This window comes from Cottoperca gobio, chromosome 18, assembly GCF_900634415.1.
Source record: "Cottoperca gobio chromosome 18, fCotGob3.1, whole genome shotgun sequence".
In the NCBI taxonomy this organism is placed as follows: domain Eukaryota; kingdom Metazoa; phylum Chordata; class Actinopteri; order Perciformes; family Bovichtidae; genus Cottoperca; species Cottoperca gobio.
The window spans coordinates 6918898-6946696 of record NC_041372.1 but is presented as its reverse complement, the minus strand read 5'-3'; the positions used below and the strand labels follow the sequence as shown (position 1 = coordinate 6946696).

General features: G+C 38.9%; 1 protein-coding gene across 1 annotated transcript; it reads right to left on the bottom strand.

Moving 5' to 3' along the window:
• Window positions 1-1359: 1359 nt before the first annotated feature.
• Window positions 1360-24709, bottom strand: ache (acetylcholinesterase (Yt blood group)). Its single transcript, XM_029455159.1, has 9 exons — window positions 24505-24709; window positions 9288-9810; window positions 8330-8553; window positions 7971-8231; window positions 6533-6755; window positions 6039-6272; window positions 4702-4894; window positions 2745-2923; window positions 1360-2154 (listed from the first exon to the last, which is right to left on the bottom strand). Exons 2-9 carry the CDS (start codon window positions 9715-9717, stop codon window positions 2033-2035), a joined length of 1866 nt encoding a protein of 621 aa, XP_029311019.1. The 5' UTR covers window positions 9718-9810; window positions 24505-24709; the 3' UTR covers window positions 1360-2032.
• Window positions 24710-27799: the final 3090 nt, after the last annotated feature.

The window sequence follows — 27799 nt, the reverse complement described above, 5'->3', positions numbered from 1 at the left end:
GCACACACACACTCACTCAAACACATGTAATTCAGTGCAATGGTTCAGTATAGTAATGGTTCCTGAACAAGGCTGTTTACAAGATTTTAGAAGGACTTAGGTCACATGACCTCAGTGACCTCTTAGCTACAGCCCTGCTCTCGCTTCTTACATATCACCAAAAAAGCCTTGGATTGAAAGACGCACACACAAACATGTACAGACCAACACATTATACTGTATATTTAAAGGGTTAACTTTAGCTAATGAATGTGAAGTTGTTAGAATTCAAGGTATCCCTTTATCCCTCATAAAGCAACTGATTCACTCTCACTGTAATGTGAGCATTTGTCAAAATGTAGTACTATATATACTAACTGGAATCATTTACTTAATGATCGTGTAACAAAGGAAATGGTATTACAGGTGGATATTTTTACATTAAAATGGGCGTATTCACTCTGCCATTTCCGAATGCTACCACCCATTTACACTAAGGTGATTAAAATGCTTCATATAGTGGCTTTAAAGTGAGACCAACTTTTAAATTTGTTTTTACATAATATTCCTGATACAAATTAAAAGCTGAATTTATAAGCAGTAAAACACACCCTTTCCCAATTCCACACTCTCAGCAGATTTAAGAGTCAAAATTCATTAGCAACTATTTTAATAATCTATAAATCGCCTAAATCAGCGATTCTCAAATGAGGGAACTAGTACCCCTAGGGGTACTTTGGAGTACTGCAGGGAGATATAAAAAAATGTTAATTAAAAAAACATCAGTCATGCATAATTCCTAAAATAATTATACTATAATAAATTCAATAAAAAAATGTAAATGTTCGTTCGATAAACCACGTGTTCAAAATTCTTATTTTCAATGCAATCGTCAACTGTCGCAACAAATGCAATCACGATTACATTTGTTCAGTTACGTTTTGCGCGGGTTAGGGCTACTTCAAAGGGATAAAATATTGAAAAACTTTGAGAACCACTGGTCTAAGTCACTTCCTTATACCATAAAGAAATTACTATTTTTATTATTATTATTATTATTATTATTATTATTATTATTATTATTACAAGTCATCCCTTCATATTTGATTACATTTTGACCGTTTTATTCTTTTTCTTTTTTTACTTTATCAGTAGACATTTTCCGTTCCTGTCTATCTACACACTGATAAGCAAATAAGACAGTGACAGGTAAGGTACTAAACTGCTGACAGAGGGCCATAAACATTAACATGATTTGTTTCTGTTCATGTTTCGACAACAAGCTGATTTAAAAGTGAACTTTTGAAATGTAAAATAGGCACCAATCAGTTGGGCTAAGTGTCATGCACGGCTCCGTGGAGACTTTACACACAAAACCACTTGGATGTAACCCATTTTATGGCTTTACCACATGACAAACACACAAGACAGAGTGAAGAAGAACACGACAGGTAATGGGAATAGTGGTCATAATAGTGGTAACAAGAACAAGACAGAAAGGCCTCGACAGAAATAAACAGTGTTGTTGAGTCCAAAAAAACAAAAACAAAAACCCTGATATGTTGGAAAGAAGGAATCCTCCGAAAACAAAAGATGAGCTGATGAGATCAACACAAAGACAAGTGAGTCAACAGTAAACCAGCAGTGGTGCAGTGTCATGGGCCTGTTGATATTTGAGTTAAACTGCAGGCTTTCAAGCCACAAACACACACACACACATGCACGCACGCACGCACACACACACACACCCGAGGTAATGACACATCTTTGACATTTCTAATATTCCTCCATATTGATGACAACTTCCCTCCATAGCCCTTAATTCCCACAGAGACACACAGAAATAAACAAAAAAATATCGCATAAATAAATAGTATAAATAATACAAATAAAGATAAAACAGTGCCTGTGTGATTTGTGTGTGGAGTGAAACAGAAAAATAAATGTTTTAATGAAGTTAGACTTCACTGAGGGGCTATGGAGGAAAATGGCCACAGCTTGTTCTCTCTGCCTCCCCCCTCCCCGTCATTCTCTCATCTCTCCGCTGAGGCTCTTAGAGGTCAGTGCAGCGCTCCTGCTTGCTGTAGTGGTCAAACTGGCTCTTCCAGTGCATCATGTAGGAGGACCAGCGGTGGAACTCAACCTTCCACTGACGCTCCGCCTCGTCTATGTTGTCTGAGAGAAGAGACACGGAGGAAATAGTGGTTAGCAGTTGAGCTTGTATTGATGTTGTTGCAGGGCTTTACACTAAGTCTATGTCATTTGTGTTTTATTTGGCCTTAGGGTGCTTCTACTTTACTGTTCTTTCGTTTGGCGTTAAAGGGAAACGTTGCCGATTTTCAACCCGGCTTTGAGTCGTTTCAATGTGGATGGTTTGTGCAAAACAAAAAAATAGATAAAAGGCTTTTAATGTGAAGGATCTGTAGCAGATGTTGAGGTTCTTTGAGCTTGACACTGTCAACTGTCTATGGAAATGTAATTGATACTGTATTTACCAAAATAAAATGTTCTGCTCAGTACATATTTAAAACACATCTTCATACCTAAATTTGTGATTTTTGTGTTTATTTATTTCCCAGCTATGGCGGCCTTTATTTGACACTTTGCTTATATTAGAATACCAGCTTTTATTTGAACATTTACGATAAGAGCCTCTTAGTGACACCTTCAGGCCTATATTTTCTTAATTTCTGGTATGACTGTGCCATAACTGGGAGCACAATGACTAGTGTGTTGAGTACAAGCAGTGTTTAGAAGCTGCGTACCGGTGATGTTGAGGAGGCGTGGCAGGAAGCGGTTCCAGAAAGCGCACATCTGGTTCCTCAGACCTTTGTGGACCTTCAGTGGTTCAGTGTTGAGTCCGACGTGTTTCTGCTCGCTGACGGTGAACAGAGGCCAGCGCTTCTTGCTGTCCACCAGCCCGTCGTGGTTCACATTGGGATTTCTGGCAGCGAGGAGGACGAGGGTGAAGGGTGAAGGAAACAAGGAGGGATGTTACAAATAAAAATAGATACAATGGATAAAGAATTATCTGGACACTCAATTGCCAGTTACTCAGCTACACAGCCACTTATTGTGTAATTTAGCACGGCATGGCACGTAGCCATACTGTTCAATAGAACATTTGTCTGTGTGCACATTACCTTGACATTACAGCAGGAACCGACTGCACCGGCTGTTCATGAGTTAAAACTTAGACTACTTCTAATGTAAGTGTTTACTAAGTGGAACATTGTCATTTTTGGAAGTCGTGCTAGCTTGTGACGTTAGCATGATTGCTATTGATTAAACAGTGCTAAAGATGTTTGCTAGCAATACATTTACACAATTAAGATTCACTAAGTTTTAGTGGTGCAACCTGATTAAGTACACCCGTACTAGTACTAGTTTGGATCTAGCTAGTACTAATAACTTAGAAATTAGGAAGGACTCAAGCTTAGTCATTTATTAAGTTATGTAAGTGTAAAATGTTACCCTAAACATGAACTACATGAGGTGTTATTACTATTTTGTAATCTTGTGTAAAAGTAAGAGATGTTATCAGTGCACTGAAAGAATTAGTGGTAATTCTGTGTTTCTATCTTCTAGTTATACTCGCATTACAATCTTAGTTGGTGAAAAAGGTTACAAGCAAATATGTGAGATATGTTCCACATTCTGATTCAAATACATTGTAAATAGCAGCCTGTAATAACATAATGATGTTTGCTTTTTGTGACATTACAGTAACATGAAAGTGACGACACATTACGCATGTCAAGCATACATTTCTCTGCAGTTTAGATATGTACTTCATACTGACGAGAACTACACTAATAAATATATTTCAGCATGTTTCAGAAACACTGTGACAAACAACATCAGCTTAGAAAATGGCCAGTCTAACAGTGTCATATGCCATGTCTTGTAAGTTATAAAAACACTTCTGGAACCGTTTCTGAGCTCGACTGGAAGGAAATCAGTTCAGTAGATGGCTGTTTTATCAAAAGCCTGCCATCAGCATTCTGCTGTTACTGCAGCAGGGCCATTACTCACTTGCTCAGACAGAAGAAAAAAAAAAAAAGACACGACCACCGTCCAGACATAATTCAATTAGACACATAAATTATTCTCAAGTTGCGAAGAGACAGAGAAATATTAATAATTTATTTTAGAAATGTCAGGGCGGAATTAACATTTTGAAATGGACAAAACACTTTGGAAAAACTGGTGGTTGAGGCTGAGGGGAATGTCATTAGTTTTGCCAATATTTGGTCATACATTTTAATACAATAAAATATTGGACAAATTCTAGTTTTGACCTGATGATGGCGCTAGATTAAAAGTCAGAGCATTACCAAAGTCAGTGGGATTCATCCTCTGGGGACCATGAATGTATGTACCACATTTTGGAATCCAGCCAGTAGATATTTCACTGAATAAGTGACAACTTTCACCTGCTGGTGGAGCTAGAGGAAAAGTGAGGGGGATTACCAAAATAATTAGAATTCATTGTCTGGACACTATGGACATCTGTGGCAAATTTCATGGAAATCCCTCCAATTATTTTTGAGATATTTCAGTCTGGACCAAAGTGGTTCATCAACTGACCCGCATCTACTCTATAGCTAAGCAACCTAATCAAGATCGACTGGTCTGTCCTCCCTGGTGTACTATTCTCTCTCTGCTGCCCATTATAGTTAATAAGTACATATTCAAGTTCTCCAGTCTGTGAAGCCTCACCCAGTTCGTGCAAAGTTGGCCCAGTATTTCATCATGCGTTGGCTCAGTTTCTCCTCCTCTAGGGTGTAGTTAAGTCTCTTTTCCAGTGGCAGGCCGAAGACAAACTCGATCTCGTAGCCGTGGATCACACCCATCCACTCCGGCCATGCCAGGTTGGACGCTCGGTGGTCGAACAGGTAGAGGTAGAGCCCTCCTTGAGCAGCAGGAGAATAAGCGTGGTTATTTTGCATCTACAGCTTCTGCAGATGCTGGTAAAATGTTTTGTTCGGTGGATCTTTTTCAAACCACAGTTGGGGATTGTTGTAGAAAGACTATCAAAGACCGTTTTGATGAATTCTGTTTCTGTGGAGTTTGAATGAAGTGTGTTTTACAATGATCAGCGAGGTAAAATGACTGTTTCTGTCAATGAAGTGTGGTGGCTTTCATGAGAACATATAATGGCTGTTTCTGATCACATTGGGGAACTAAGGGTTTATTTCAACCAAACCAGAGTTGGAGTTGACTCGAGTGAATGAGTGAGTGCTGAAGTTACGCCATTGGTTGGTTGAGTGTTGGAAATTCTCCATTGGTCGTTACTCTTTAAAAATGAATAAAATGTTTTTGCTTTGTAACGCTACATCCTTAGAAAATGAAACATTCTGGGATCAATCGTCTGATCCACTTTGTTAATACATATGCGGTTTTTGTCTGAGCAACGCGTTTGTTACTCTACCCGCATAGATGATATGTATTATTTCTTTCATTATTTCAATATAGTGGTACATTATTTTGAGAATATAAAAAAAAACAGGGAAATGAGAATATTTTAGAGCCAAGATTGCCCTAAAGGTTCCCCATTAAATAACAATGAGCTATTAGGGCAATCTGAGCAGTCAAACAAACAGACAGGAACCATAGTTCAAAAATATTATTTAAGCCACTCATATAGAAGAGTGACGGAAATGCTTACACTGCAGTGTAGCCTGCAGGCACGCACACATATATAGGTAAGTAAATGAGCATAGTAGGTTGAACCAGAGGTAGTTCTGACAAATGTTCCGCACATACGACAGACAGTTGTAAAGGTGAAATAGTTAACGTTAACATCGATCTTTGTTTCAACCTCTAAATCAATGCTTTATATGATATGGTTCAACCTGTGGACTTAAACAAAGTCTCTTTTATGGTTTGTGTGGTGTCGGAGTTATTATAGATCTCAGACATGAAGCAGGGGAGTCAAATGTTGTAGGTCTCAGATCGACTACAGTCTGTGATACACAAGCCCAGCTGATGCATCAGAACCACACTACTGGTGACAACTGTGTGAAATGGAGCACACAAACACACTCACATCTTACCTTGTGAGTTTCCTCCACTGTTTATCACTCCTCCCATGTTAGCCTTGAGGGCGTTGTGCTGGGCGTAGGAGCGAGCAAAGTGGGCCAGCGGGCAGATGACGTTATGGTCGCCCACCATGTCATCCATGGCGTCGCGGTTCTTTAATCCGTTATTCTCATCCATCCAGTCGGTGTACTGCAGCACCACCGCCTCCCGGCCAATATCATTAGCATGTGGTACAATCAGCTTCACACCTGGCACAGGGAAGTTTAACATTTTTAGGTGCATTCTTTATTGTTTAGGAAGTATAACTGCAGCTGTGATGTGGTGAAGTAAAATCATGGTTGTAATTGTTTTGGTTGAAATTGATAGTGTTGATTTCTACAATTCTCTCTGATAAGTCACGTTAACAGAATGATTATGGAGAACTGTCAAAGTCTGTTCATAGAAAAGGTTTAGAGAATAATTTTTGCAGTATTGTTTGTGCTATTTTTTCCAGCTGAGTGAGCTTCACCTTCCAAGAAGTCCTCTCTGGAGATGAGGCTGTCGTTGTCCTTGCTGAAGCCCGGAGCTCCGTACAGCAGGAAGTAGGAGCCCTCGTCCTGGTTGACCCCGAGCAGGATCTGTGTATCTTTAATGTTGCCTGAGCTGAGCATGGCCTCGGGAGTGTCAGGCAGAACCTCGCCATCAACAACAGGAACAAATGAAAACCGGAAGAGGGCTGGCCATGGCAGCACCTGCTCAGAACAGGATGACAAACGTAGCACTGAGTTGATCTGAGTGGCTATGGAATGACATGCGAGCAAATGTCATATGACTGATCTAGTGAAATAAACCCCAAAAGCCTCGCACTACAATCCTCTTATGTCTTACACTATGCTGTGTAGTCTGGCAGACTGGAATGTTCCATGGATCTTAAATCATGTCATAATATACAGCGCTTGCAGGCTCGGAGTGGCAATCTGGCAATTCTGGCAAATGCCAGATGGGCTGGGTGCAAGGCCACAACCAGCAATGGTTGGGGGAAAATATTGTAGGAAAGAAAATTGACCTGTCGGTTGAAGCCCACTTGATGTTGGAACAGCCCATCTGTTAAATGGTTACACAGTCCCAAAACTGTCAATATGCTACACATATATTTGCAGGTGCAGTGGTACCGACCATCGGCACCTCCCCCCACCATTTAAAGGGTTAGGGTCAAGTGGGAAATAATCAAATGAGATCAAGAGAGAAAGAGAAAAGTCAAGTCAAAGGTTTAGAGAGACAAAGAAAAGAAATCTGGCTGCAAAATGTTTTTAGATAACACATTTATGCATTTATGCTAGAGCCACACAGAATCCTGCTAGTTGCAGCAGTGACAACATTAACAGTCTGCCAGCACTAAATGAAGAGGAGAGGGACAGAGTCTGGACAGATGAGCAGCCCGCTGATTTGGGCGGAGAACAGGGTCAAGAAGAGGTGATACATAAGTGACAGCATTAAAGAAGCTAGTCAGGGGAGAGTCATACTGAGGAGCTTGCTTAAACGTACTTGTCTGTTATTTGTGGTTGAGAGCAGTGCTTTTGTTAATGTAATTGAGTGTACCTGTGCTTTAAATCCCGTGTTTTTGAGATACAAGTGAATTTATCTCTAGTTATTGTGATGATGGGGGATGGAGCAAAAATTACAAGGGCTTGATTTTTTTCCCATTCTGACCCTACACCGCTGCATGAAAAACTGAAGTGCTTTGGACTTCAAAAATATGCAAAGTGAAACAGCTCACAAATACGTTTTTTCTTTTTTTAACAAACATCACTCAAACAGGAAACAATTGTGCATTTGTTGGGGACTATTTCCAACGGCGGATTAATCCACATTTGGTACAGTAGTTTATTTTGACTCAATGTGTGTTGCTGCCTGTGTATCAAGGCCTAAAAGATGAAGATGAACTTCATTGACTAAGTCTGCGTTACCTGCCACTCCTGGTCGATGAGTTCCTGTGGAGTTTTACTGCGCAGACAGTCCACCAGCTCTGTGTCATTGCCTCCATTGCAGCCAACCTCTTTGCCCAGCAGTGTGGCCCGTCTGCGGGCCTCAGCAGGGCTGACCGAGGCCCAAGGACAGTTGGGGACCCCGCTCTGGAGGATGGCCCTGGTGAAGGTAGGTCTGCTGTCTGGAGACAAAAGGTGGAATCCTACTGAAGCACCACCGGCACTCTCGCCAAAGATAGTCACCTTTTTGGTAAAAAGAGAGCAGGATCAAAATGAGCTGGCATTTGATTCTTTGTGTAAAAATAATAGGATATAGACAACTTAGACAGAAATAAACTAACCTGTTTGGGGTTTCCACCAAATACATGGATGTTATCTTGTACCCACTGCAGTGCCATCCTCTGGTCCAGCAGACCCACGTTGCCAGGAGCCTCAGAGGAGCCAGGCAGAGCGAGGAAGCCGAAGGCACCGATACGATAGTTCATGGAAACCACAATGACCGTCTCACTGTGAGCTAGGTACCGGCCATCATACACATCCAGAGAAGAAGAACCACTGTAGAACCCTGGAAATGTTAAATATCACAGTATAGTATCAATCCATTATATCACAATCTCCCACAAACAGACAGAAGCTTTGCTGTCGAAAAAATAAACGTCCACTGAGATTATAATTCAAGTTTTTGAAGGATACAATTTGAGATGTTTAGTGTCTAGAAGAGTCCAATATCCTAAAATCTATAAGGAAAGAGTTGAAAAGATATCAGAATAAGAGATACAGTCATAGACTGGGTTGCATTATCTCATTTTTATGTATTCTGTACTAGTTACAAGATCAACGGCCAAGATGCAAGATAAACAGCATAAGCAAGCGTGTCATCTGCATAAAATTAAACATTGTGCTTTGTAACCCCTCTTACCATTTATTTTATATGCACCTCACTGCTAATTGCCCTGTCCAATGACTTGTTTGCAATGACAAATATTAGTGGCTAGAGAGGGCCACTGTTGCCTCTCGACAAATGCGGAACTTTTGTAAATGCTGTGATATGATTTTGGGTCAAGCATTCTAAACAGGTAATGTGACTCCACTCAATCCAATGCATTCTCTGCATGGAGTGAAATGACTTACAAAGAGTTGATGAGTGAACACATATTGAACATATGCCTAATACTGACATAATTGGCAATATTTTAAGCTCTCTGCTGGAGTACAAGGCACAACCTGGTGCACTGCTGACCCAATGTCTTCACTGGAAGAATGAGTCATGTCTAACAGATTTATGTCGTGACCAAGTACCTCCGCCGTAGATCCACACCATGACGGTGAGATTGTGTGGTCTGGGTGAGGAGGGCACCCAGATATTGAGGTACAGGCAGTCCTCGCTCATCTCTCTGTTGGGGTTCCACATCTCACTGCCTTGGAAGCCGGGGAACGACGTGTCCACAAACTGGTAGCAGGCGTTGGGGTAGGCGTTGGCCTCATACACCCCTGTCCACGGACGCTTTGGCTCAGCACGACGGAAACGCCGCTTCCCTACCGGCGGCTCACCGAAGGGGATGCCCAGGAAAGAGGTGACGTAGCTTCGGTCTGGCACCGGCATGCGAATGCCACGGACTCGACCAGTACGTGTCTGAACAACGAGGTCTGCCTCGCTCTGAGAGCAGCAGATGGGGATGAGGAGACACAGGAGGAGGATTGGGGAAAGGAGAAGCACGGAGGTCTGCATGATGGAAGCAAAGACAATCTGTGCGGCTGGAGCTGTGGTTGTGATTCCCTCTCCAGTCAGGGAGGGCAGGGTCTGCTCTGCTTCCCCTCAGCTCTACAGACAGACACAGACAGACAGACAGACAGACAGACAGACAGAGAGAGAGAGGGAGAGTAATGTGATTATGATAAAGGAGAGTGATAGAGAACAGAGGGAGGGAGAAATCAGATGAGGAAAATGATGATAGGACAGAGGAAGTAGGAAGTGTCATCAAGGAAGATTCAAAGATTTGTTCAGACAGAGAACTCCAATCCAAATAATAATTTGTATTATATGTAATATCAGTCACACATCTCTTAAACCCTACAATGGAATCACATATTCTTCTTTTAGATTTGAACCAATCTTGAAACTTTGTCATTCAAAAATGTTCTCCCTCAAAAGCATTTGATAGTGGAGGTGGTGAACACTGGCGTTGACTGATAGGACCCTGCCTAAAAGGGCTGTTTGTCATAACTTCAAAAATCTTTTTTTCTGACCTTGCAACTTTATTTTTCAGGTCAGGTGGGACATCTCCACTATATAAACACTTTAGGAAACCCTGGTCACATATCTTGAAACCAATTGTGGTCTTAAAAGTTCCATACTTAGGCCTAGGTCAAGTGATGAAGACTGAGTCCAACTGCTCCCAAAAACAAAGTTCTGATTATTTTGTCACACAACTATTTGAATAATTTTAATTCAGGACAGAAAGTTTAACACTCAAACATATAATAGCTTTTTGTCAGATTCTTACTGTAAGTCAAATCTGACCAATTTAGCCAATAATTTAAAAAGATATCTATCAATATTTATACTAATATAATAATATATATGCATTTTGGTCAAGATTAAATGAAATGTCCCTTTGATTTTGAAAAGAAGAACAAAGCACTATTCAAGATTCTTTTTTTCACAATGGCCGCAAATCTCTTAGGGTGTGTCAGGCAAATAATTTTGGAGCATAAGATGCAGTGGGAAATGAAAGCTCAGACTTGTGTCACTAAGATAGATCAGATGTGAAAAAAGGTGTAAAGTGTCCAATATACAATGTGGAAAATGTATGCAAAATCAAAATCAAATAAAACGATCAAACAGTAATGATGTTTATCGAATGAGGTATTTCTGCATTACATCAGACAATTCTTAACACATTGTATATTGTGTTTGGTGGTTTTAAATCATAATTAGAACAAGAAAATGTATTGTAAAATGATAACATAATATCATTAAATCACTTCTAAAATGAATATCTAAAGGCTGGAATGAACAGTATTGTTCATGGCTTGGATTTAGGGAGCTAGTTAAACACATGTGAGGGCTGTCTACACACCCTGATGCAGGTTATCAGTGAATGTAGTTGTGTAGGCGGGCTGTGGCTTCCCAGAAAAGACTTATTAAATATTCATCACAACACCAAGACAGTGTACTGCTGCTCTACCACATAGATGATTGTCAGTGTTACAGTAGAATCAAACTGCTTCTGTTTAGGTTCGGTAGTCTCTTCAGGATACAGTGTTCTGTCACATCCCAAAACATGACATGGATCCATCTAAACATACACGTGAACCAGTGTATAGCGTTCTAGACCTGAATGGGCTTCTCATTGTCACAAAACACGGACTACAAAACCACAAAACCACTCCAACCATCAATAATGAGCCAAAAACCCTTATTGTTGTATGTGAATGCTGTTTGCTCGGTGGAATGGAGTGCCTTGGAGTAATCGAGAAGACGAGTGTTGAGATGAATTATCTATGTTGCTCTCTTCACACTGAACTGCTCACATACCCCAACTGATCCGATTACTTGATATTGTGATGTAATTTTCATGTCCATTACAGGGTGTATTTCAAAACAATTTCTCTGCTATACTGTTACACCACTAGTACAAATACTTTTTTCTCACCCTCATCTATCTTATATCAATTGAGAATGAAGAATAGCTGCAGACCTTTGGTGGGAGAAAAATAGATTCACAGAAGAATTATGATTCATATCTTCTACTGTTCCGAATCGATCCACTGATTCCAAAAATCGTTTCTCATTCGTTATTTATAACATTATGGTTTCTCCTCAAAATGAACCAAACAGTTCGATATCTTAAAAAAAGTTATTTTTCATGCGTTATCCTATGAATGTCCACCAATACGATTAAAACAGTGCGCATGGCTAGTGCAGAATCTGTTTAGACAACAAAACTACTTTGTTAGGTTTAGGAAAATATCGTGGTTTGAGAAAGTACGCAAGTTACGTAACAAAAGTAAGAATAAGTCAACGGGACACGAACAGTGGAACGCAGACTTCGTCGCTCTTTCTGCTTACGTCACCTTACTTCCTTAGGGGAAGCCTTGTACATCCTGGCTGATGTTTACGTAGTTTATCTACAAATTATATTGCATTACCTTTCGTAGGTACAAGTACGAACAGTGTAGAAGAGCAGCTTGTGTTGCGACGGCACAGCGCTGCTCTCGGACAGCGTATGGACACACACACTAGAGTTCATGTTGAAATGAATGCGAGTGTTAACACATATTTTGGATTGAATTACTTTCCAGGTGAAGGTTGACCATTTGTCTCAGTATTTGCTGGAAGTACAGCCCCATTTGTTCTCTGGACAATTGTCGAACTACTTTGTGTCGACATTTGGAGGAACACCCATATGTAGTAATGAAACCCTACTGTAATTGCGGAAATCTCTATTACCAAGTTTCCACTGTGAAGGAGGGAAAGTTATTTTCTTTCAGCATGCAGACGTGTTAAAAGCCCCCCAGTACTCAACAACAAAGACTGAGACAGGTGTGTGGTCATGAGGGGACTATAAAAAGACATCAGAGTAAAACCCTGGTATATGCCACATCGCTTGATGGATTAATGTGGCCCTTACCAGATATGCATCTCCTTATAGTACATTTAATAACAGTAATAGACTGTATGGAAATGATTGTTGCCGGGTTAAGGGATTAAAATTTTTGTCACCATCTTTTTTTTTTCTATTTGTATTATATTAGGCAGAGGAACATGTTGAAACAGTGACTCTCATTGTGTGTGTCTTAAATATAATGTAGAAAAATTAAGTTTAATATGCAAAAAAGGCACGTTCCTAGCAACTCTTTTCCCTAATGTTTAAATGGAAGTTTAAAATTTGAGTAGTAGACTAGTCTAAAAGTGAATAAACACTCTGAATACAGTCTATATTGAGCACAATGTAAGCTATGAGGTTGAATATTGTCAGAAAGAATATTGCGAATATTATACGAACCATTTTAAAATCGGCTAAAATAGTAGCTGACGGACATTTGACTCGGAAGACATGACATTTTATTGCAAATATTTTAATTAAATGTGTACATAAATAAAATAATAATAATAATAATAAGTTTAATAGAGTAGTACTTCTGTTGCTAGTGAGGGTGGCAACGTTTAACTGACTAGTTGACAGATCGCGCACATCCCTAGTGCAAAACGGACAGAGTTCAGAAAAAACTTATACCAAAAAGAAAACATTGTTTTTTTATCCTGTAATAAATAAATAAGGATGTTCAGTTTACAATGATAGTTCAAAGGACAAATCCCTGTACTGTAGATGTTGTTGAGCACAGGAGGAAACTGCAGCACTCGGCTGTCCTTGCACCTAATAAAAAGTAATTAAAGAAACAGCCGTGGGCTCCAGTTACCTCCTGGGCTCAACTATGACTACTGACATCTATGCTGTTGAGTATTATGCTTTCAACTAATCCTAACAGCGGGTTCTATATGCCCCCGTTAATTACTCAAGAGGATACAATTGATCTGCACTGACATTTCTACAAATAGCCATATTGTCTGAACCATTATAAAGACTTTACACTTGAAACATATTTAACATCAAAGACGTGACTTAGACTTGGCATTTGTGACTAAAGTATATCCCCGGTTTAAGAAAATAGTTGGGGATACTGCTGCGGTTATTGTCTGTGGTCTGGAATGGATGCAGTTTACTGGGTCTTACCCCCCAAAACTCTATGGGGTCAAAGTCAATAATCTTTGAGCTGTGAAAACAAAAATATATAATATGGCCTTCAGTTAACTCTATGTATGTTAAGAATGGCCACACCGTGAATGGAATGGAGTGAATATAACAGCTGGATAATGTTTGCTGTGGACGTTCAGTAATGTTAATATTGTGAGACATTTGTTTAGATAAGACAATATGATGAAGTGGCCAGACCTGATTTTTTCTTCTTTTGTGTAACTCAGCAAAGAGGGGAAAAAGTATCAATCTCCTTTTTACTCGCACTGGCCATGTTGGAAAACATGTTGGAAGTCCATTGATAATATCACCACCCAGTTTGTTTGAATGTATGTGTGGCGGACAGAGAAAGGTGACATCACCAAAATAGATTCTCTATACAGTTGAGAGGAGAGCGTGTTCAGAAATAGTATCGATACACACACATACACACACACACACAGCTGCCCCCTATCCCTTACAGCGCCTCCAAGCTAATCCTGTCACTATGACAACCATACGTTGCAAAACATAAACAAGAGCCTCCAACCTGACAGGTGGGAGACAACTGTCTCCAGGCATTGTTGCGCATTTATAAGCAAACACAAAACCACACTGTGTTTGTGAGAGTTCATTGCAGAAAGATGGTGTACGTTCGACAAATTCAAACCCGGACCCAGATGAAGTGTTGATGATAGCTAATGTAGTCCATCAAATGTATCGCTAACCCTGAGCCAGGACCTTACACACATGAAATAATATCATGAATCATACATGTACCAAGGAATAGTGTTGGTGAATCCAAACCAAATCAACTCCTGTGTACTTTTTTGTAAAATTACTACTTTTGTCAATGGAGTCTGGTGGCTTTAATGAGAGCATAAAAAACACCATCAGTTTCCCATCTGTTAATTATTTTTGTACCTCTGTAATAACCCAGATGTTGACACGCATGCACGCACGCACGCACTCCGGTACTGGTAAACAAGCCAACGAATATTGCAGCACTATCAACTTCCAGCTAACTTTGGTTGGGCCAAGACAATAACTCAGTCCATCAGTTTCATTTCAAAAGTCCTGTGCCAGTACAGCTCTGTAGTTAAAAATGGCCCAGGACTAACATCGCAGCAGAGATGCTGCTCTACACTAACATTAACACTGGAGAGTGCGCCACTTTTCAGTCCAGTAAATAGAGCACCCTTTCTATTTATTCAATTGAGATTCAGTTTTGAATCACCAAAAATCGTAATTAAATCTGTATGGATTTATACACAACTGTAAAAGTATTCAGATTATTCTTCTGGCGTGTGGCGGAAATGTGTTTTCTTGTAAGTCTATGTGGGCAACGAACAAACAACTATTACTACAACCACTAAACTAAGCTGTATCTAAAATCAACACCACTTTCTTCCCACACATACTTTGGCCCATTAAGCTGTAAATCCACACTGTGATATAAACACTGGTCGAGGAGACACGTCTCCTGTAGCACTGGACAAACTTAAAGGTCTGGGAATGTGGACTCAGATGCCCCTTTCCACTGGCTCAGTATAGCACAATTCAGCATTGGGCAACATGGGGGGGCTGTCGTCGTGTGCATTTCACTACAGGGGGAAAGCAGCAGTGTTACGGGCCTGCATTGGACCACAACTGTAACATTTGTGATTTGAGTTTTGTTTCAATCCCATGTTCCTGTTCTATGTTCATCTAGACAGCGTCCACATTTTACTCATGCGTTCTCCTTTGCCTTATGTTCATATAACGGCTGCTGTTTTACATTAAAAGCTTTTCACTGCAAAATCACTAGAAGGCTTTTATCGCATTATCTACACCTCATTATAACACCTCAAACATTAGTTTCCTGTCAGAAACGAGCCCCACTGCACCGCTGTATAACAGGAGGAGTGAAAGCTAATGGGACTGGCCATTGATGCCAGCCTCTGACACACCCACTGATAATATTTAATAATGCATTATATTATATATCAGACTACATAGGTCATTCTACCAACAGCAGTATATAATTGTTAATCTTCTCTTTTCCTGTAGCCTACATTTTATTAAAATGTTTTGTTATTGACTTATTAATTAATATTATACATTTATTTTATAACTTATTTTTAAATAATTAATTTCTACTTAGATTATTTTATACCAGTATTTTTACTGTCATTTTTACTTAATATGCATTATTACTATTGCTATCTCTCTATATCTTTATATATATAAAAGTATTACTATTAACCAAATTACATTCACATGCCTGCAAAGCAGAACAGAAATTCATAAACGGAACTGCTGATGCCTGTATGCTCTGAAAGTTTCAATTATCAAAACCGTGAAAAAAGACTCAACTTCATCAGCTTTTGTTGGCTGACAAGGCAAAAACAGTTTTTACGTGTGGCTCCAACCTGAACTGCATAACTGTGCTGACACTGAAGTTAAGCTTAAAACAATTCCTTTGATATGTTAAACTTTTAATTTTCTAAATATGATGATAACAATCTTTATTTATAGAGCATGTGTGCTTCAAACAAGGCAGCAAAGCAACACAGCATAATAAGATTTAATGATAAAACAAAACCAATAATCTAAGTATTGTAAAACTACACAGAATAAAAATAGAAATAAATTTCAATTCAAAACTCAAGTAAAATCAGGATAAGCTCTGATAAAAGTGTTTTTAAGTAGAGAATACATTTCTTGTCTGTTTTGTCTTTCTTTACAGAATTGCTGTGGATGTTCACATGCCAAATTTCAGGCTTCATTAATTAGCCTGGATCCATGTGAAACTCAAGAGAGAACCTCATGTAAGAGAAAGGGAAGGGGGAGGGAATGTAGGACTGGAAGAAGGAAAGATGTTTTTTATGGAAGAGTGTGTGTGTGTGTGTGTGTGTGTATGCATCGCAATTATTTATAGCAGTGACAGCTGCGTGGCGGGACAACAGTGAGGAAGTAAAAGAGAGGAGGGAGAGTGAGGCTGCTGGGAAGTAGAGAAGGATGCTGGAAAAGGAGATGAGATGAGAGGAGATGAGATGAGATGAGATGAGGATACAAGAGGAGAGGAGAGGAGAGGAGAGGAGACAAGAGGAGATGAGAGGAGAGGAGCTATGGACCTATATGTCTGAACTAAAGTTAAATTGAAAATGTAAATATGTAAAGTGTGCTATTCTATCATTTATAACAACTGTCTCCAAATTCCTATGGCTAATAATAATGAAAATGTTCAAATGTTCCAAGTGTTTTAACCCTCAATACTATAACGTATTTTCTAATGTTAACAACTGTGTTAACACCACCAGTCGATATTTTCAATTAACAATGGATCAATGACTGTAATGTAAACGATGTGGCTGGTAGTGATGAACCACCAGCTCTACAGTTCCTCTCAGCTCTACTTTGTGGCCTCTTTAAGTTAATTTATTATGGTTTCACAGCCTGCAAACTCTACTCTCATCAACCTTTTATCCAGCAGCATGTAACGGTTCAGAAACCTGGACCAAAACTGCGACCCAAACCGATCTAAACCGAACCGGGTTTGGCTAATCGTTACACCCCTAGCAGACAGACAGACAGACAGACAGACAGACAGACACACAGACAGACACACACACACACAGACAGACACACAGACAGACACACAGACACACAGACAGACACACACACAGACAGACACACAGACAGACACACAGACCGACAGACAGACAGATACACAGACAGACACACAGACACACAGACACACAGACAGACACACACACAGACAGACACACAGACAGACACACAGACACACAGACAGACACACACACAGACAGACACACAGACACACAGACAGACAGACAGACACACAGACAGACACACAGACAGACAGACACACAGACAGACACACAGACACACAGACAGACAGACACACAGACAGACACACAGACAGACATAAATGCTGATGTTGCTCTGTGTCTGCTGGATGTGTGACTAGGCAATTGCATTGTTTGTGCATCTGTACACAAACAGAACTGTTTGTGGTTTTAAGGGGAAAAACATGTTGGGACAATTTCTTGACGAACAAAAGTGTATTCATCCGCCCGGTCACCCACCACAATTACAAATTGTTATGTTTACATTTCTGTTTGAGTACAAAACTGGATTTTGAACAGAGCCAGGCTAGCTGTTCCCCCCCCGCTTCCAGTCTCTATGCTAAGCTAGGCTAACCACATTCTGACTCTGAACATACAACAGACAATCAAAAGTGTCCAGTGAGCATGACATGAACAAAGGCACTATATTTTACACACTAATTCAGACATTCAAATAAAATGTCAGACATTAAATATAGTGCTCTATATTGTAAATAGGGAGTGATTTTGGACACAGCTGAAGAAAGCGAATATTATAATATATTAATATATTTCCCAACATGTTGAACTCTTCATTTAAATGCACCAATGTACCAGCCCTACTTTAACTTGTGATAACTTCTGAAGGTGCCCCTGAGAAAAGAGGAGGGAAAAGATAAATACAAAAAAGACTTGTGGGGGGGAGAGGAAATAAGAGAGGAGGGCAGAGGGAGACACTGAGTGGAGGGGGATAGGGTGGGAGAAAGTGTGTCACTTCTCAAATTAGACTGAGGAATTTGTGTATGAAGTTCACAGGAGGATTGGTTTCACTGGGGGCGGGTGCAAGTCATGCGTCTCTCAGGATAAAACACTGGCCAGAGAAGTCAATATCAACTTTATATTTATCAATGAATAAAAAAAAAAGCCTTTGTTGGGGGAAATAGTTTAGTAAAAATGTGTTAGTTTATTGTAAAGCACAGATCAAATGTAGCTGCATTATAGAGGTCCACTGAAGAAATGCATGTGGTCAAATACTGTCTTGTCAATCATGTTCAGAATTATTTGGGTGTTTCGTCCAATAGTCTCCCAAATCTCTTGAAGAAGGCAAAACTCAAACTGGTTAAATACAGCAGAGCGAGTGAGAGTGACGCATCAGAAGGGGGTCGCAATCTTGTCAGCAAAAAAGTGGAGAAATATTTCATAGGCTTCTGAGATAAAGGACCAAGACAAGCAGATCAGGGGTTTTAAGAATATTGTTAATTGTACTAAAAACAACACAAGGTTTGTGACAATTAGTTAAAAATGATATTTGATGATGAATGATTTTCAGCTATCTGCACCAGCTGTCCTTTAAAATGTCAAAAGACACTTGCAACTATACAGTATACTATATATAGAAACAACATTCAAATCACATGGAAAAGATAAAACAGGCTCCAAAAACTCCAACGACAAAACGGGAGAGTTAAAAGGCTCAGGTGATCAGTGACGGCGGCACTCTTCAGTACAGAGACAGAGGAACGACTGGATGCAGGAGCACAGTTTGGGCTCCGTATACTTGGTTTGCCTAACAAAGCCAGAGTCCTTTTACTTAGTAACATGCAAAAACCATGAAATGTGATCTACGTTTATGGGTAAAATGAATAGGACTGTGTGGATTAAATAAACAGAAGAAAGGAGAAAAAATGAAAATAAAGTCCCAGTTTTATTATTGTAGTAATTTGTAATTAATTAATAATCAGGAATTTATGAAATTGAAAATATTGGGAAAGAGGTTGATTCTGGTCTTGGGGATGTAGGGGTTTGTAGTGAGCTATGACTGTTAGAAATGAAGTAACTAAACTGAGAATAAAACCTAAACTATGAATTCTGAGCATTGTTGCAAATCAATAAGAAGGATTGTTTTATGGCAGCGTCTCAGCACATTCAGGACTGTTGCATCAATATCACCAAGGACCTTGATTTGTCAGGTGTTTAGTTGGGCTGTCCTTCGACTAAAGAAATTCTTAAAATCGACAAAGACTCGTAATCGACTAATCGATTAGTTGATTTACTCTAATCGACAGTAAATCTGTAAAACTGAGTTTCTTGCACCACTTTAAATCTTGTGTTTACCAGATATGTGCAAAATAAGTGTCTTGGAAATAAGTCGTTCGGTATGAAAAAAGCATGAAAGATGACTAATCGACTACAGAAAATAACCAATTAGTCGACTAATCGAATAAGAGGGGGAAACCCTCCTGATAAAAACATTCCTATTTTATCTATAAACTGTTTTTACGATGAACTTCAAGAAACTTTACTATATCACAATGTATCAATTTTATAATACATAATTATGCCTTGATAGAAGATTTAAAATGTTATTATTAAAACACATTTATGTGCTGTGATTATTTGAAATTTTTGCATGCCGTCCATAAATACAAAATAAGGCAATATATGTTGTGCTTGAGAGTCACACAAGCTCATTCTAAGTGATATGTGCAACAAAATAAAAGTCATCAGCTCTGTGACAGACAGACTGGCAGCAGAGGAATCACTGGAATTTTCCATTTTGCAGTTTGGCCATCTAATGTTACACACTACCCGCGATTACATGGCATACACACTCACACACACATGCACACAAACATGCAGTGATAGAAAGATACTGAGTCGGGCTTAGAATGGGATGAACTAGAATAGACCAGAGAGCAAAAAAAACAAACCCCGAAATGTCTGTAATCATCGAGGCTGTCTGAAACCTCATTCACCATTACCCAGATGATGAACACTACATAGTACTTCTATTCTGGGTTTTTTGAGAGCACTATAGTGCATATACAGTATGTTACACTGTTAGCTGTGGGGAACAATGTCAGAGACCGAAAGCTTCAAACCTGAACCGGACTGAAACTTTATGTCCATAAATGGTCCTGGATCCTGTTTTCATGTAGTTCCAGAGGATTAATCCTACGCTTCTGAATGTCAAGGGTTATTTTCAGGGTGCTTGACAATACCCTCATGTTTCCACGTGATCTGTTCAATTAGAATTTAGGGATATCCTGCATTTTCTTATGAGATAAATTATATATCTTATATTTGTCTCTCTACAACTAAGTGGCATCATGGCAGGTGATGTGTGATCATCTTCAGATCAGACTGTAACACACAATTTAATTTGTCCAATCCTGGTCTTCCTTTACCTTATACTATACAACTTATGTTGTATTGTTATTGTTATGACTGCTAACATATTAACTATAACCATTTTACAACTCCATAATATGTCCTGGCTGTGTGTTTGTCAGCTTGTGTTACAGTTGTTAGGGGTCCATAGGGGTAACAATTAATTTCATTAAATGTATGCAGATTTAAGGAAAAGCTGAAACTTAAATCCTATTAACTAAAGTTGGGGTTTATTGGTCATTTTGCACGGATTTTAATTCATTCCAATGGAATCTCCGCAATTATTGGATTGGCTTGCGAGGGTCAAGGAAATCGTAATATTTTACATTAAGTTCAACTTGATGATGAACTGCGTGTCTGTGCCATTGACTCCGAGTGGACAGAGAGCCGGCCTTTCCTCGACTCCTCTCTGAAATACCTCTAGCTCAATCATCTTTGATTAATTCAGCAGGCTCGTAAACGAAAACAATGACAGCTGAGCTAACTACTTCCCTTATTGATTAGGCAATTTATCAGTCTTGCCACTTACCATTGTACCGTAAACACACATCGGATGCTAACAGTGACCAAACATGTATCCTTCTAGTTAGAGGACGGTAGCAGTCAGCGGGATGTGTAAACCCAGATTCTCTCATTTACAGTATGTCGGTTCTGAAGTGACTTATTTAACAAATTCCATTTCAATAGAACAAAAGTGGAAGTAGGGGTGTAAGGAAATATCGATACAGTATCGCAGCGGGATATTATGTTTTGTGATACTGTATCGATTCTCAAAAACACTTTAATTAATACCTTACATGCAAATATTAACTCAGTCAATACTTCATTTCATTTGCAAAGACATGCACCCTCTCAGCGAATGTGCCCTGATGTTGGATGTAATAGGGATTGTGATAAATACAAATGCAGATCCCACTATTTTTAACTCAGATGTTATGCAAATGCCAGATTTGTGCCAATACACAACACTAAGTGGAAGTATTATTTTTTTTACAAGGCAGTGGGAGAAATGTATTTTTCAGCAAGACCACACAAACTTATTTTATTTTATTGTATTTATTATTATTATTATTATTATTATATAATAATTATTATTATTATAATAATAATAATAATAATAATAATAATAATAATTATTATTATTATTATTATTATTATTATTATTATGATGATGATGTGTCTGGCATTCTCAAGATTTTTCTTATTGTATACAAATTCCATGAAAAGAAAAATGGATTTGTGGGGGACTATTTTCAGTGGCAGATTAATCCACATTTGGTGCTCTAGTGAGTATTTGGGGCAGCAGGACGGACCGGTGTATGTGGGATTGAGTCAGAATAACTGTGAGTGTGTTCATGAAGGAACATGTCACCCGGTCCAACAGTGTGGCTCATTGATGTGTTTTTAATAGTTTCTGAACAACATGGAACTCTAAGGCACATGAGGGACATCAGGCTTTACACAATACTTGTTAGTAGATACATTAAATCGCTGGTTTGGGTTTGTGACACAGCCTTCTCACTGGTAATAACTAGTTTGATTATAATATACACAGTACCATGTATGAGTTCTAATCATTTTCCAAACCACAACGTGGTTTTAAATCTTCACAGAGAGTGCTGGTTGAAGGCAGAAATCTAACATCCTTTTTAAAGGGGAAGGCAAAATGTTAATGTGGAGAATCAGCTCTTACAGCTACAGTATAAAGAGTCTTTTTTCTGCCCACTCCAACATGAAACTGTTCACTGCTTTCTGTCCTGACACTTAACCCACCTACAGGCTGTGCAGGTTACAAGTCAAGTTGCACATTAAACACTGCCCCTGCAGTAGCACTGTGTGGTTTGGAAACTACAAAATGCTAGAAGTTTTTCCATGGTATCATCTGATGTCTGCAAGTTTTAACAGTGAGCTAAATATCGATTAGATAACAACTGGATATCTTGTTTATGTAAGGCACTCTCACGCTGTGTAAAATAGGCAGCAGAATCCAATATGTCCCATCACATAAATGATGATACAATAAATGAGAAAATGTATTTGTTAGGTGTAAAGAAAGGCAGTAGGCTTATTTGGTGAAAATAAGAAAAATATAGAATCATAACCAGCCTTATCCTTTAATCATCTAACCATGTCAAACTAGCGAAGCAGCGTACAACAGAACAATGAAGGTGATCTACTCCCGAGAGAGCAAAAATGCTGAGTCAGAATTCACTTACAGATATTATCCCCATAACAGAAATTGCATGCAAATACAACTTTTAATACATGAGTAAAACCTGCAGCATTGATTACACTTTGGCAGTCATTCCACTGAGAATGCAGATAAGGAATGTGCACTGCATGCTGCCAAGACTGCGTTAACTGTTATGACTTACAGAAGCAATAAATTCAGGCTACAGTGAAGTACAGCAGCAGAGAGGGAGGAGAGAAGGACCACTTTGTTTTAACCACACAGACGGGGACACCAACATATCATCTTCTCTTCAGTTTATCTATTCACTGGCTTCAGCCAACATGCAGCTCCATGGAAGCCCTGACTGTTATGCAATATGCAACACAGGTGGAGATCTGATATGTTGTTGCAGACAGAGATGTTTGAGTGTCTGAGAGATTAAACAGAATATGCAATTTGATAAAACACAGCTTCTGTAATGAGATAATTGTTGCCACGACATACAGCATCCTACTAAAATCTGACATACACAGGTCTCTGTCAGTACCTTATAAAGCAACAATATTGCCACTGGTTCAAATATCATGTAATTATAATGTGCATTTATTATAATAATTTAAATTTAAATTTAAATAATGATAGATGATGTGGAGTTAGACAATATGAAGCATTTAGAAATACAAAATGTGTTCGAAATGTATTAGAAAGGCCTAGGTGTTAAAAACAGCTGTGGTTAAAGTATGTCACCACAAACAGGAAAGGTTCAAACTTGGCCCTTTGCAAACCAAAACATGAACATCTAAAAGCCTACTGTGTGTGTGTTTGTATATGAGAAGGACATAGAGATAGATAAAGTGAACGTAAGAAGACACCTACAACACACAGCAGCCACATGCGTCTCGCCATTGAGGCGCGTCTCACATCGATTTCCCCGAACAGTCTCCTCCAGCTATAACATATCCTGCCGTGTTCAATCACCCACCTCAGAGAAAACAGTGTCTCGCACAGTTAGATAAATTATTGCGACAATTTAATGTCCCTTTGTCGGAAAACATATATACTTGCGCGTATATGTGTAACTAAATTGCAATTTTACAAGACGTCAACCTGCTATTCCTACACGCTTGTGGGCAGTAGAATATAAAGAGAGCAGCTTCAATCAAGTTATAATACAATTTCACTCGAACTAAATATTTTTCAGGGGCTATCTGTATGCCGATAGGACACACAACTCCTCTCGATTCAGAGTTGATATCCAGCCATATTCCATTTGCTATGTAGTTTTGCTAATAAGCAAGGGGACCTTAAAATGACAATATATTAAATGGAATTTGGTTTAGCGCGCTGCCCACGTTGGAGAACCGCACGTACACACAGTCTGACCTGGTACTGGTTCTGTGGAGCCGGATTAATGGCTAGTAACCATGGCTACCGTTGATGTAGCAAAGATTAAAGGGCATCACATCAGTCATGCACGAGATAAATCTTGTTAAAACTGCACGAGCTACATGGGTTGGAGGCTCTCGCGGTGTAAATAGATGAAAGCAAATACAGAACGACAGTTGAAATTCAATAAAAGCTCGGAACCAGTGTTTATTTCTTACCTGTCTACCGCTGCGGAGCAAACCCAAGCTTATTATTTCTTCCTTTTCTCGCTCTGCTAGGACAGCAAACAGCAACACCGGACTGTGGTTTGTGGGCGAGTTAAAATGTTTCCTGCAGGAGAGGTGTCTCCAGCCGGCTGTCAAAGACGAAATGTCGGTAATGCCTCCTCCCAGCAGCAGCGCGTTTACTGAACATTCGCTCGGCCAGACCGTAAAGCAGTGACGGTAGGGGGAGACTGCCGCTAATAAATACTGCTAGTAAACATAGTACGAACAGTTCCTCTCGCGAGAATACTGTTTGATTTCCCCTGTCAAACAGTACGGAAATGCCCACGGTGCCACATTTCCCCAAACCAAGTGCTTCTACTGTAATCCACAGATTGTGAAAAATAAATAAATAATTGCATTGTCCCCAGTTTAATTGTTAGAAATTAATATTAAGGCATTAATTACAAATACTGACTACTGTCCAATTTCACTGCCCACAGTGATTGTTTAGCCACTCAGTTGTTTTAGTGATGTGGTATTACATGTAAAAGTGACACTAATGCATACACTGAGGTTCTTCATAATATTGAAATATTTGTTTTATGAAAAGTTTATCATACATATGTGTGGGTACTGATTTGTGGGCACCTCTTGTATGTATCAATAGACTTCCCCTTGAGTTGCAACAAAAGGAGGCCTGTCTGTTTTGACCACAGTATGACTTAAAGAATAGTCTCGCATATTCTCACCTACCTTCACATCACTGTGTCACATATTATTATTCTGATATAAGGCAAAAAAAAATTTGTTTATATTTCTTTAAACCAACCATCACCATCTTGGGTGGTGCTAAGCACAGGATGCAGCGATGCAACCAGGTTTTTCAACCTCCAGTCCACCTGTTTATCACACACACACACACACACACACACACACACACACACACACACACACACACACACACACACACACACACACACACACACGGCTTTTATTGGCACTGGAGACAACTGTTCTGCAAATGATACCACAGGCTTATATGACGGAAGTCACACTGAGAGTTGTGGGAATCTTTTTCGTGTGTTTATGTCTCTGTATGCTTCCTGACATTTTCTAATAATAGTTACATCATATAGTAAAAAATAAACAAATAATGAATATTCACAGAGTTTAAAAACAGCTCATCCTTAGATAAAAGTAAATGTAAACTGCAAATGTTAAAGTAGGAGACAAATTAATTGTAAGATTAAATATGACAGATTAAACAAATTAAATTCAAATTTATTTTTATTATTTTCTTTTACCATTTAAATGCAAATATAATGAATTTATAAATTATTATTTTTATATTTATAATAGTATTTTTGATTTAGCAATTTAATAATCGATTCTACTTAAACAGGGACACAGTATCTCGGAATAGTACAGTTTTGGCCAACTTCCAATGAATGAAGTAGTGGGCAGGTGAGGGCTGGAATAACAGAAAACACAATATTGAAATATAGAAATCAATTTTGAAGGGGAGCGCCATTGACAGGGCCTGACACTGCAGCTATAATATGTACAATATGTTGTTACTTAATGTAAACTGTCACTACATCTAGCAACGGTAATCCAACACTAACAATAAGAAAAAAATATCGTTATTCAGTTTGAATCAGTTTGATACGGAGCCCCTCTTTCTATTTTTTTTAAATATTACTTTTATTAATTAATTAATATTTTTGTAATTCTCTGTGTTATGTCATTGCAGTCTGAAATGTAAAGCACTTTGTAACTTTGTTTTGAAAAGTGCTGAATAAATAAAGTTTATTATTATTAATATTACTACTTTAAGTACTTCCACATAGACTATGTGTAATGATCTGCTGGGAGCGGTCATGTTTGGCATGCCTTTCAGTCACATTTGATCTTTTCTAAAAAGGTGCAGAGTTGTTCTACAGTGTGCCGAGATGTCCCGCCCACAGTGTCTCTATAATATTTTATAACTACCCAGTGATTATTTATGGCACTCAGTAAATGTAATATGACCTTATTGTACTTAGTAGCATTTTATATAGAGTTGTATCACTAAAATACTTATAAAGGGAACTTATAATGAATCTGTGGTTCTGGATAGTACATTTATAGTGTACGTTTGATACTATTTGTATCTACAATATGGTACTGTAATATTCCTATAGGGAGTAATATCTGATCCTGCAGTGAGTGTGTTTATGTGAGTTTATAGTGACCACATTTTTCCATAGAACCTGGTGCACCTTGTTCTTGTTAGTACATCTTGTTATGTTCTATATTGATTCAGAAGTCGCTATATTTTTGGAACACAGAAATATTTATTTATTTATTATTTCATTTGAGTACTTTATATGCTTTGTTTAATAATAAGGGTTGATGTCCTGGACTTTACCCGTTCTCAGTCGTGGAAGCCAGATCCTTTATTTATGTAAAAGTAGCAATACTACATTATAAAAAAATAGGCTACTCCATTAGCCAAATATCTGGCCATTTAGCATTCTTGATGCTCCACTACGTTCCCCAGCCGTCTGTCTTCTGTATGCTGCTGAGGACACAGTGTACAGTTGGCTTATCAGAGCGTTTTCACTGAAAACAGCTGCCTGCGGTCAGAAACAAGGTTGATGAGAGCAGTGAGACTGAACCAAAGCAGCAAAGTTGTGGGTCAGAAAGCCAAAATCAAGAGCTGAAATAGGGTATAAAAGCTCACGAAAGGCTAGGTCATACCAGCATTTAAAACAACGAAATTGCAAATCGAATACTATTCATTCCAATGGAATTCCACAAAAGAGACAAGATTTGTACATATATCCAGAATAAAATGACAATGAAGCTTCATGTGTGAGCTTGAAGGACTCTGGCTATTCTCATCTTGCCTTTGTTTAACAATATTGCAGCATTCTCTGAAAAGGAGTAGGGGAGGAAGGAGAAGAGGAAAGGAAAAGGGTAGATGAGGAGAAAGGAGATAAGACATGGAGGACAGAAGGTACTGCAGCAGAGAGAGATTTTAATCAATATAAGTGCCTTGAATTTGACCTGTCCCACCTCTCTCCTCTCCTCAGGGTACATTAAAACACACACACACACACACACACACTTCATGTTGTCAAGCGACAGTCGCTTCTCTGGGCAGGATACATCTCACACTGTTTAACTTTGTATAATAATTTCCTATAATTGCCTTATAAATAATCCTATTTTTGAGTGACACTCTTCACTATCACATACATCAATCAAATGTGAAGATAGTCCAATATTAATTAATCTAGCTCACTTTTTTTTGTCTGCAGCT

Excerpts from the sequence above, each read along its gene's own strand:
- ache (XM_029455159.1), bottom strand. The coding sequence starts at position 9,717 with ATGCAGACCTCCGTGCTTCTCCTTTCCCCAATCCTCCTCCTGTGTCTC. Across the intron at positions 8,232-8,329 it reads TTGGTGGAAACCCCAAACAG|GTGACTATCTTTGGCGAGAG; the intron begins GTTAGTTTATTT and ends TTTACCAAAAAG. Across the intron at positions 4,895-6,038 it reads CAGTGGAGGAAACTCACAAG|GAGGGCTCTACCTCTACCTG; the intron begins GTAAGATGTGAG and ends CTGCTGCTCAAG.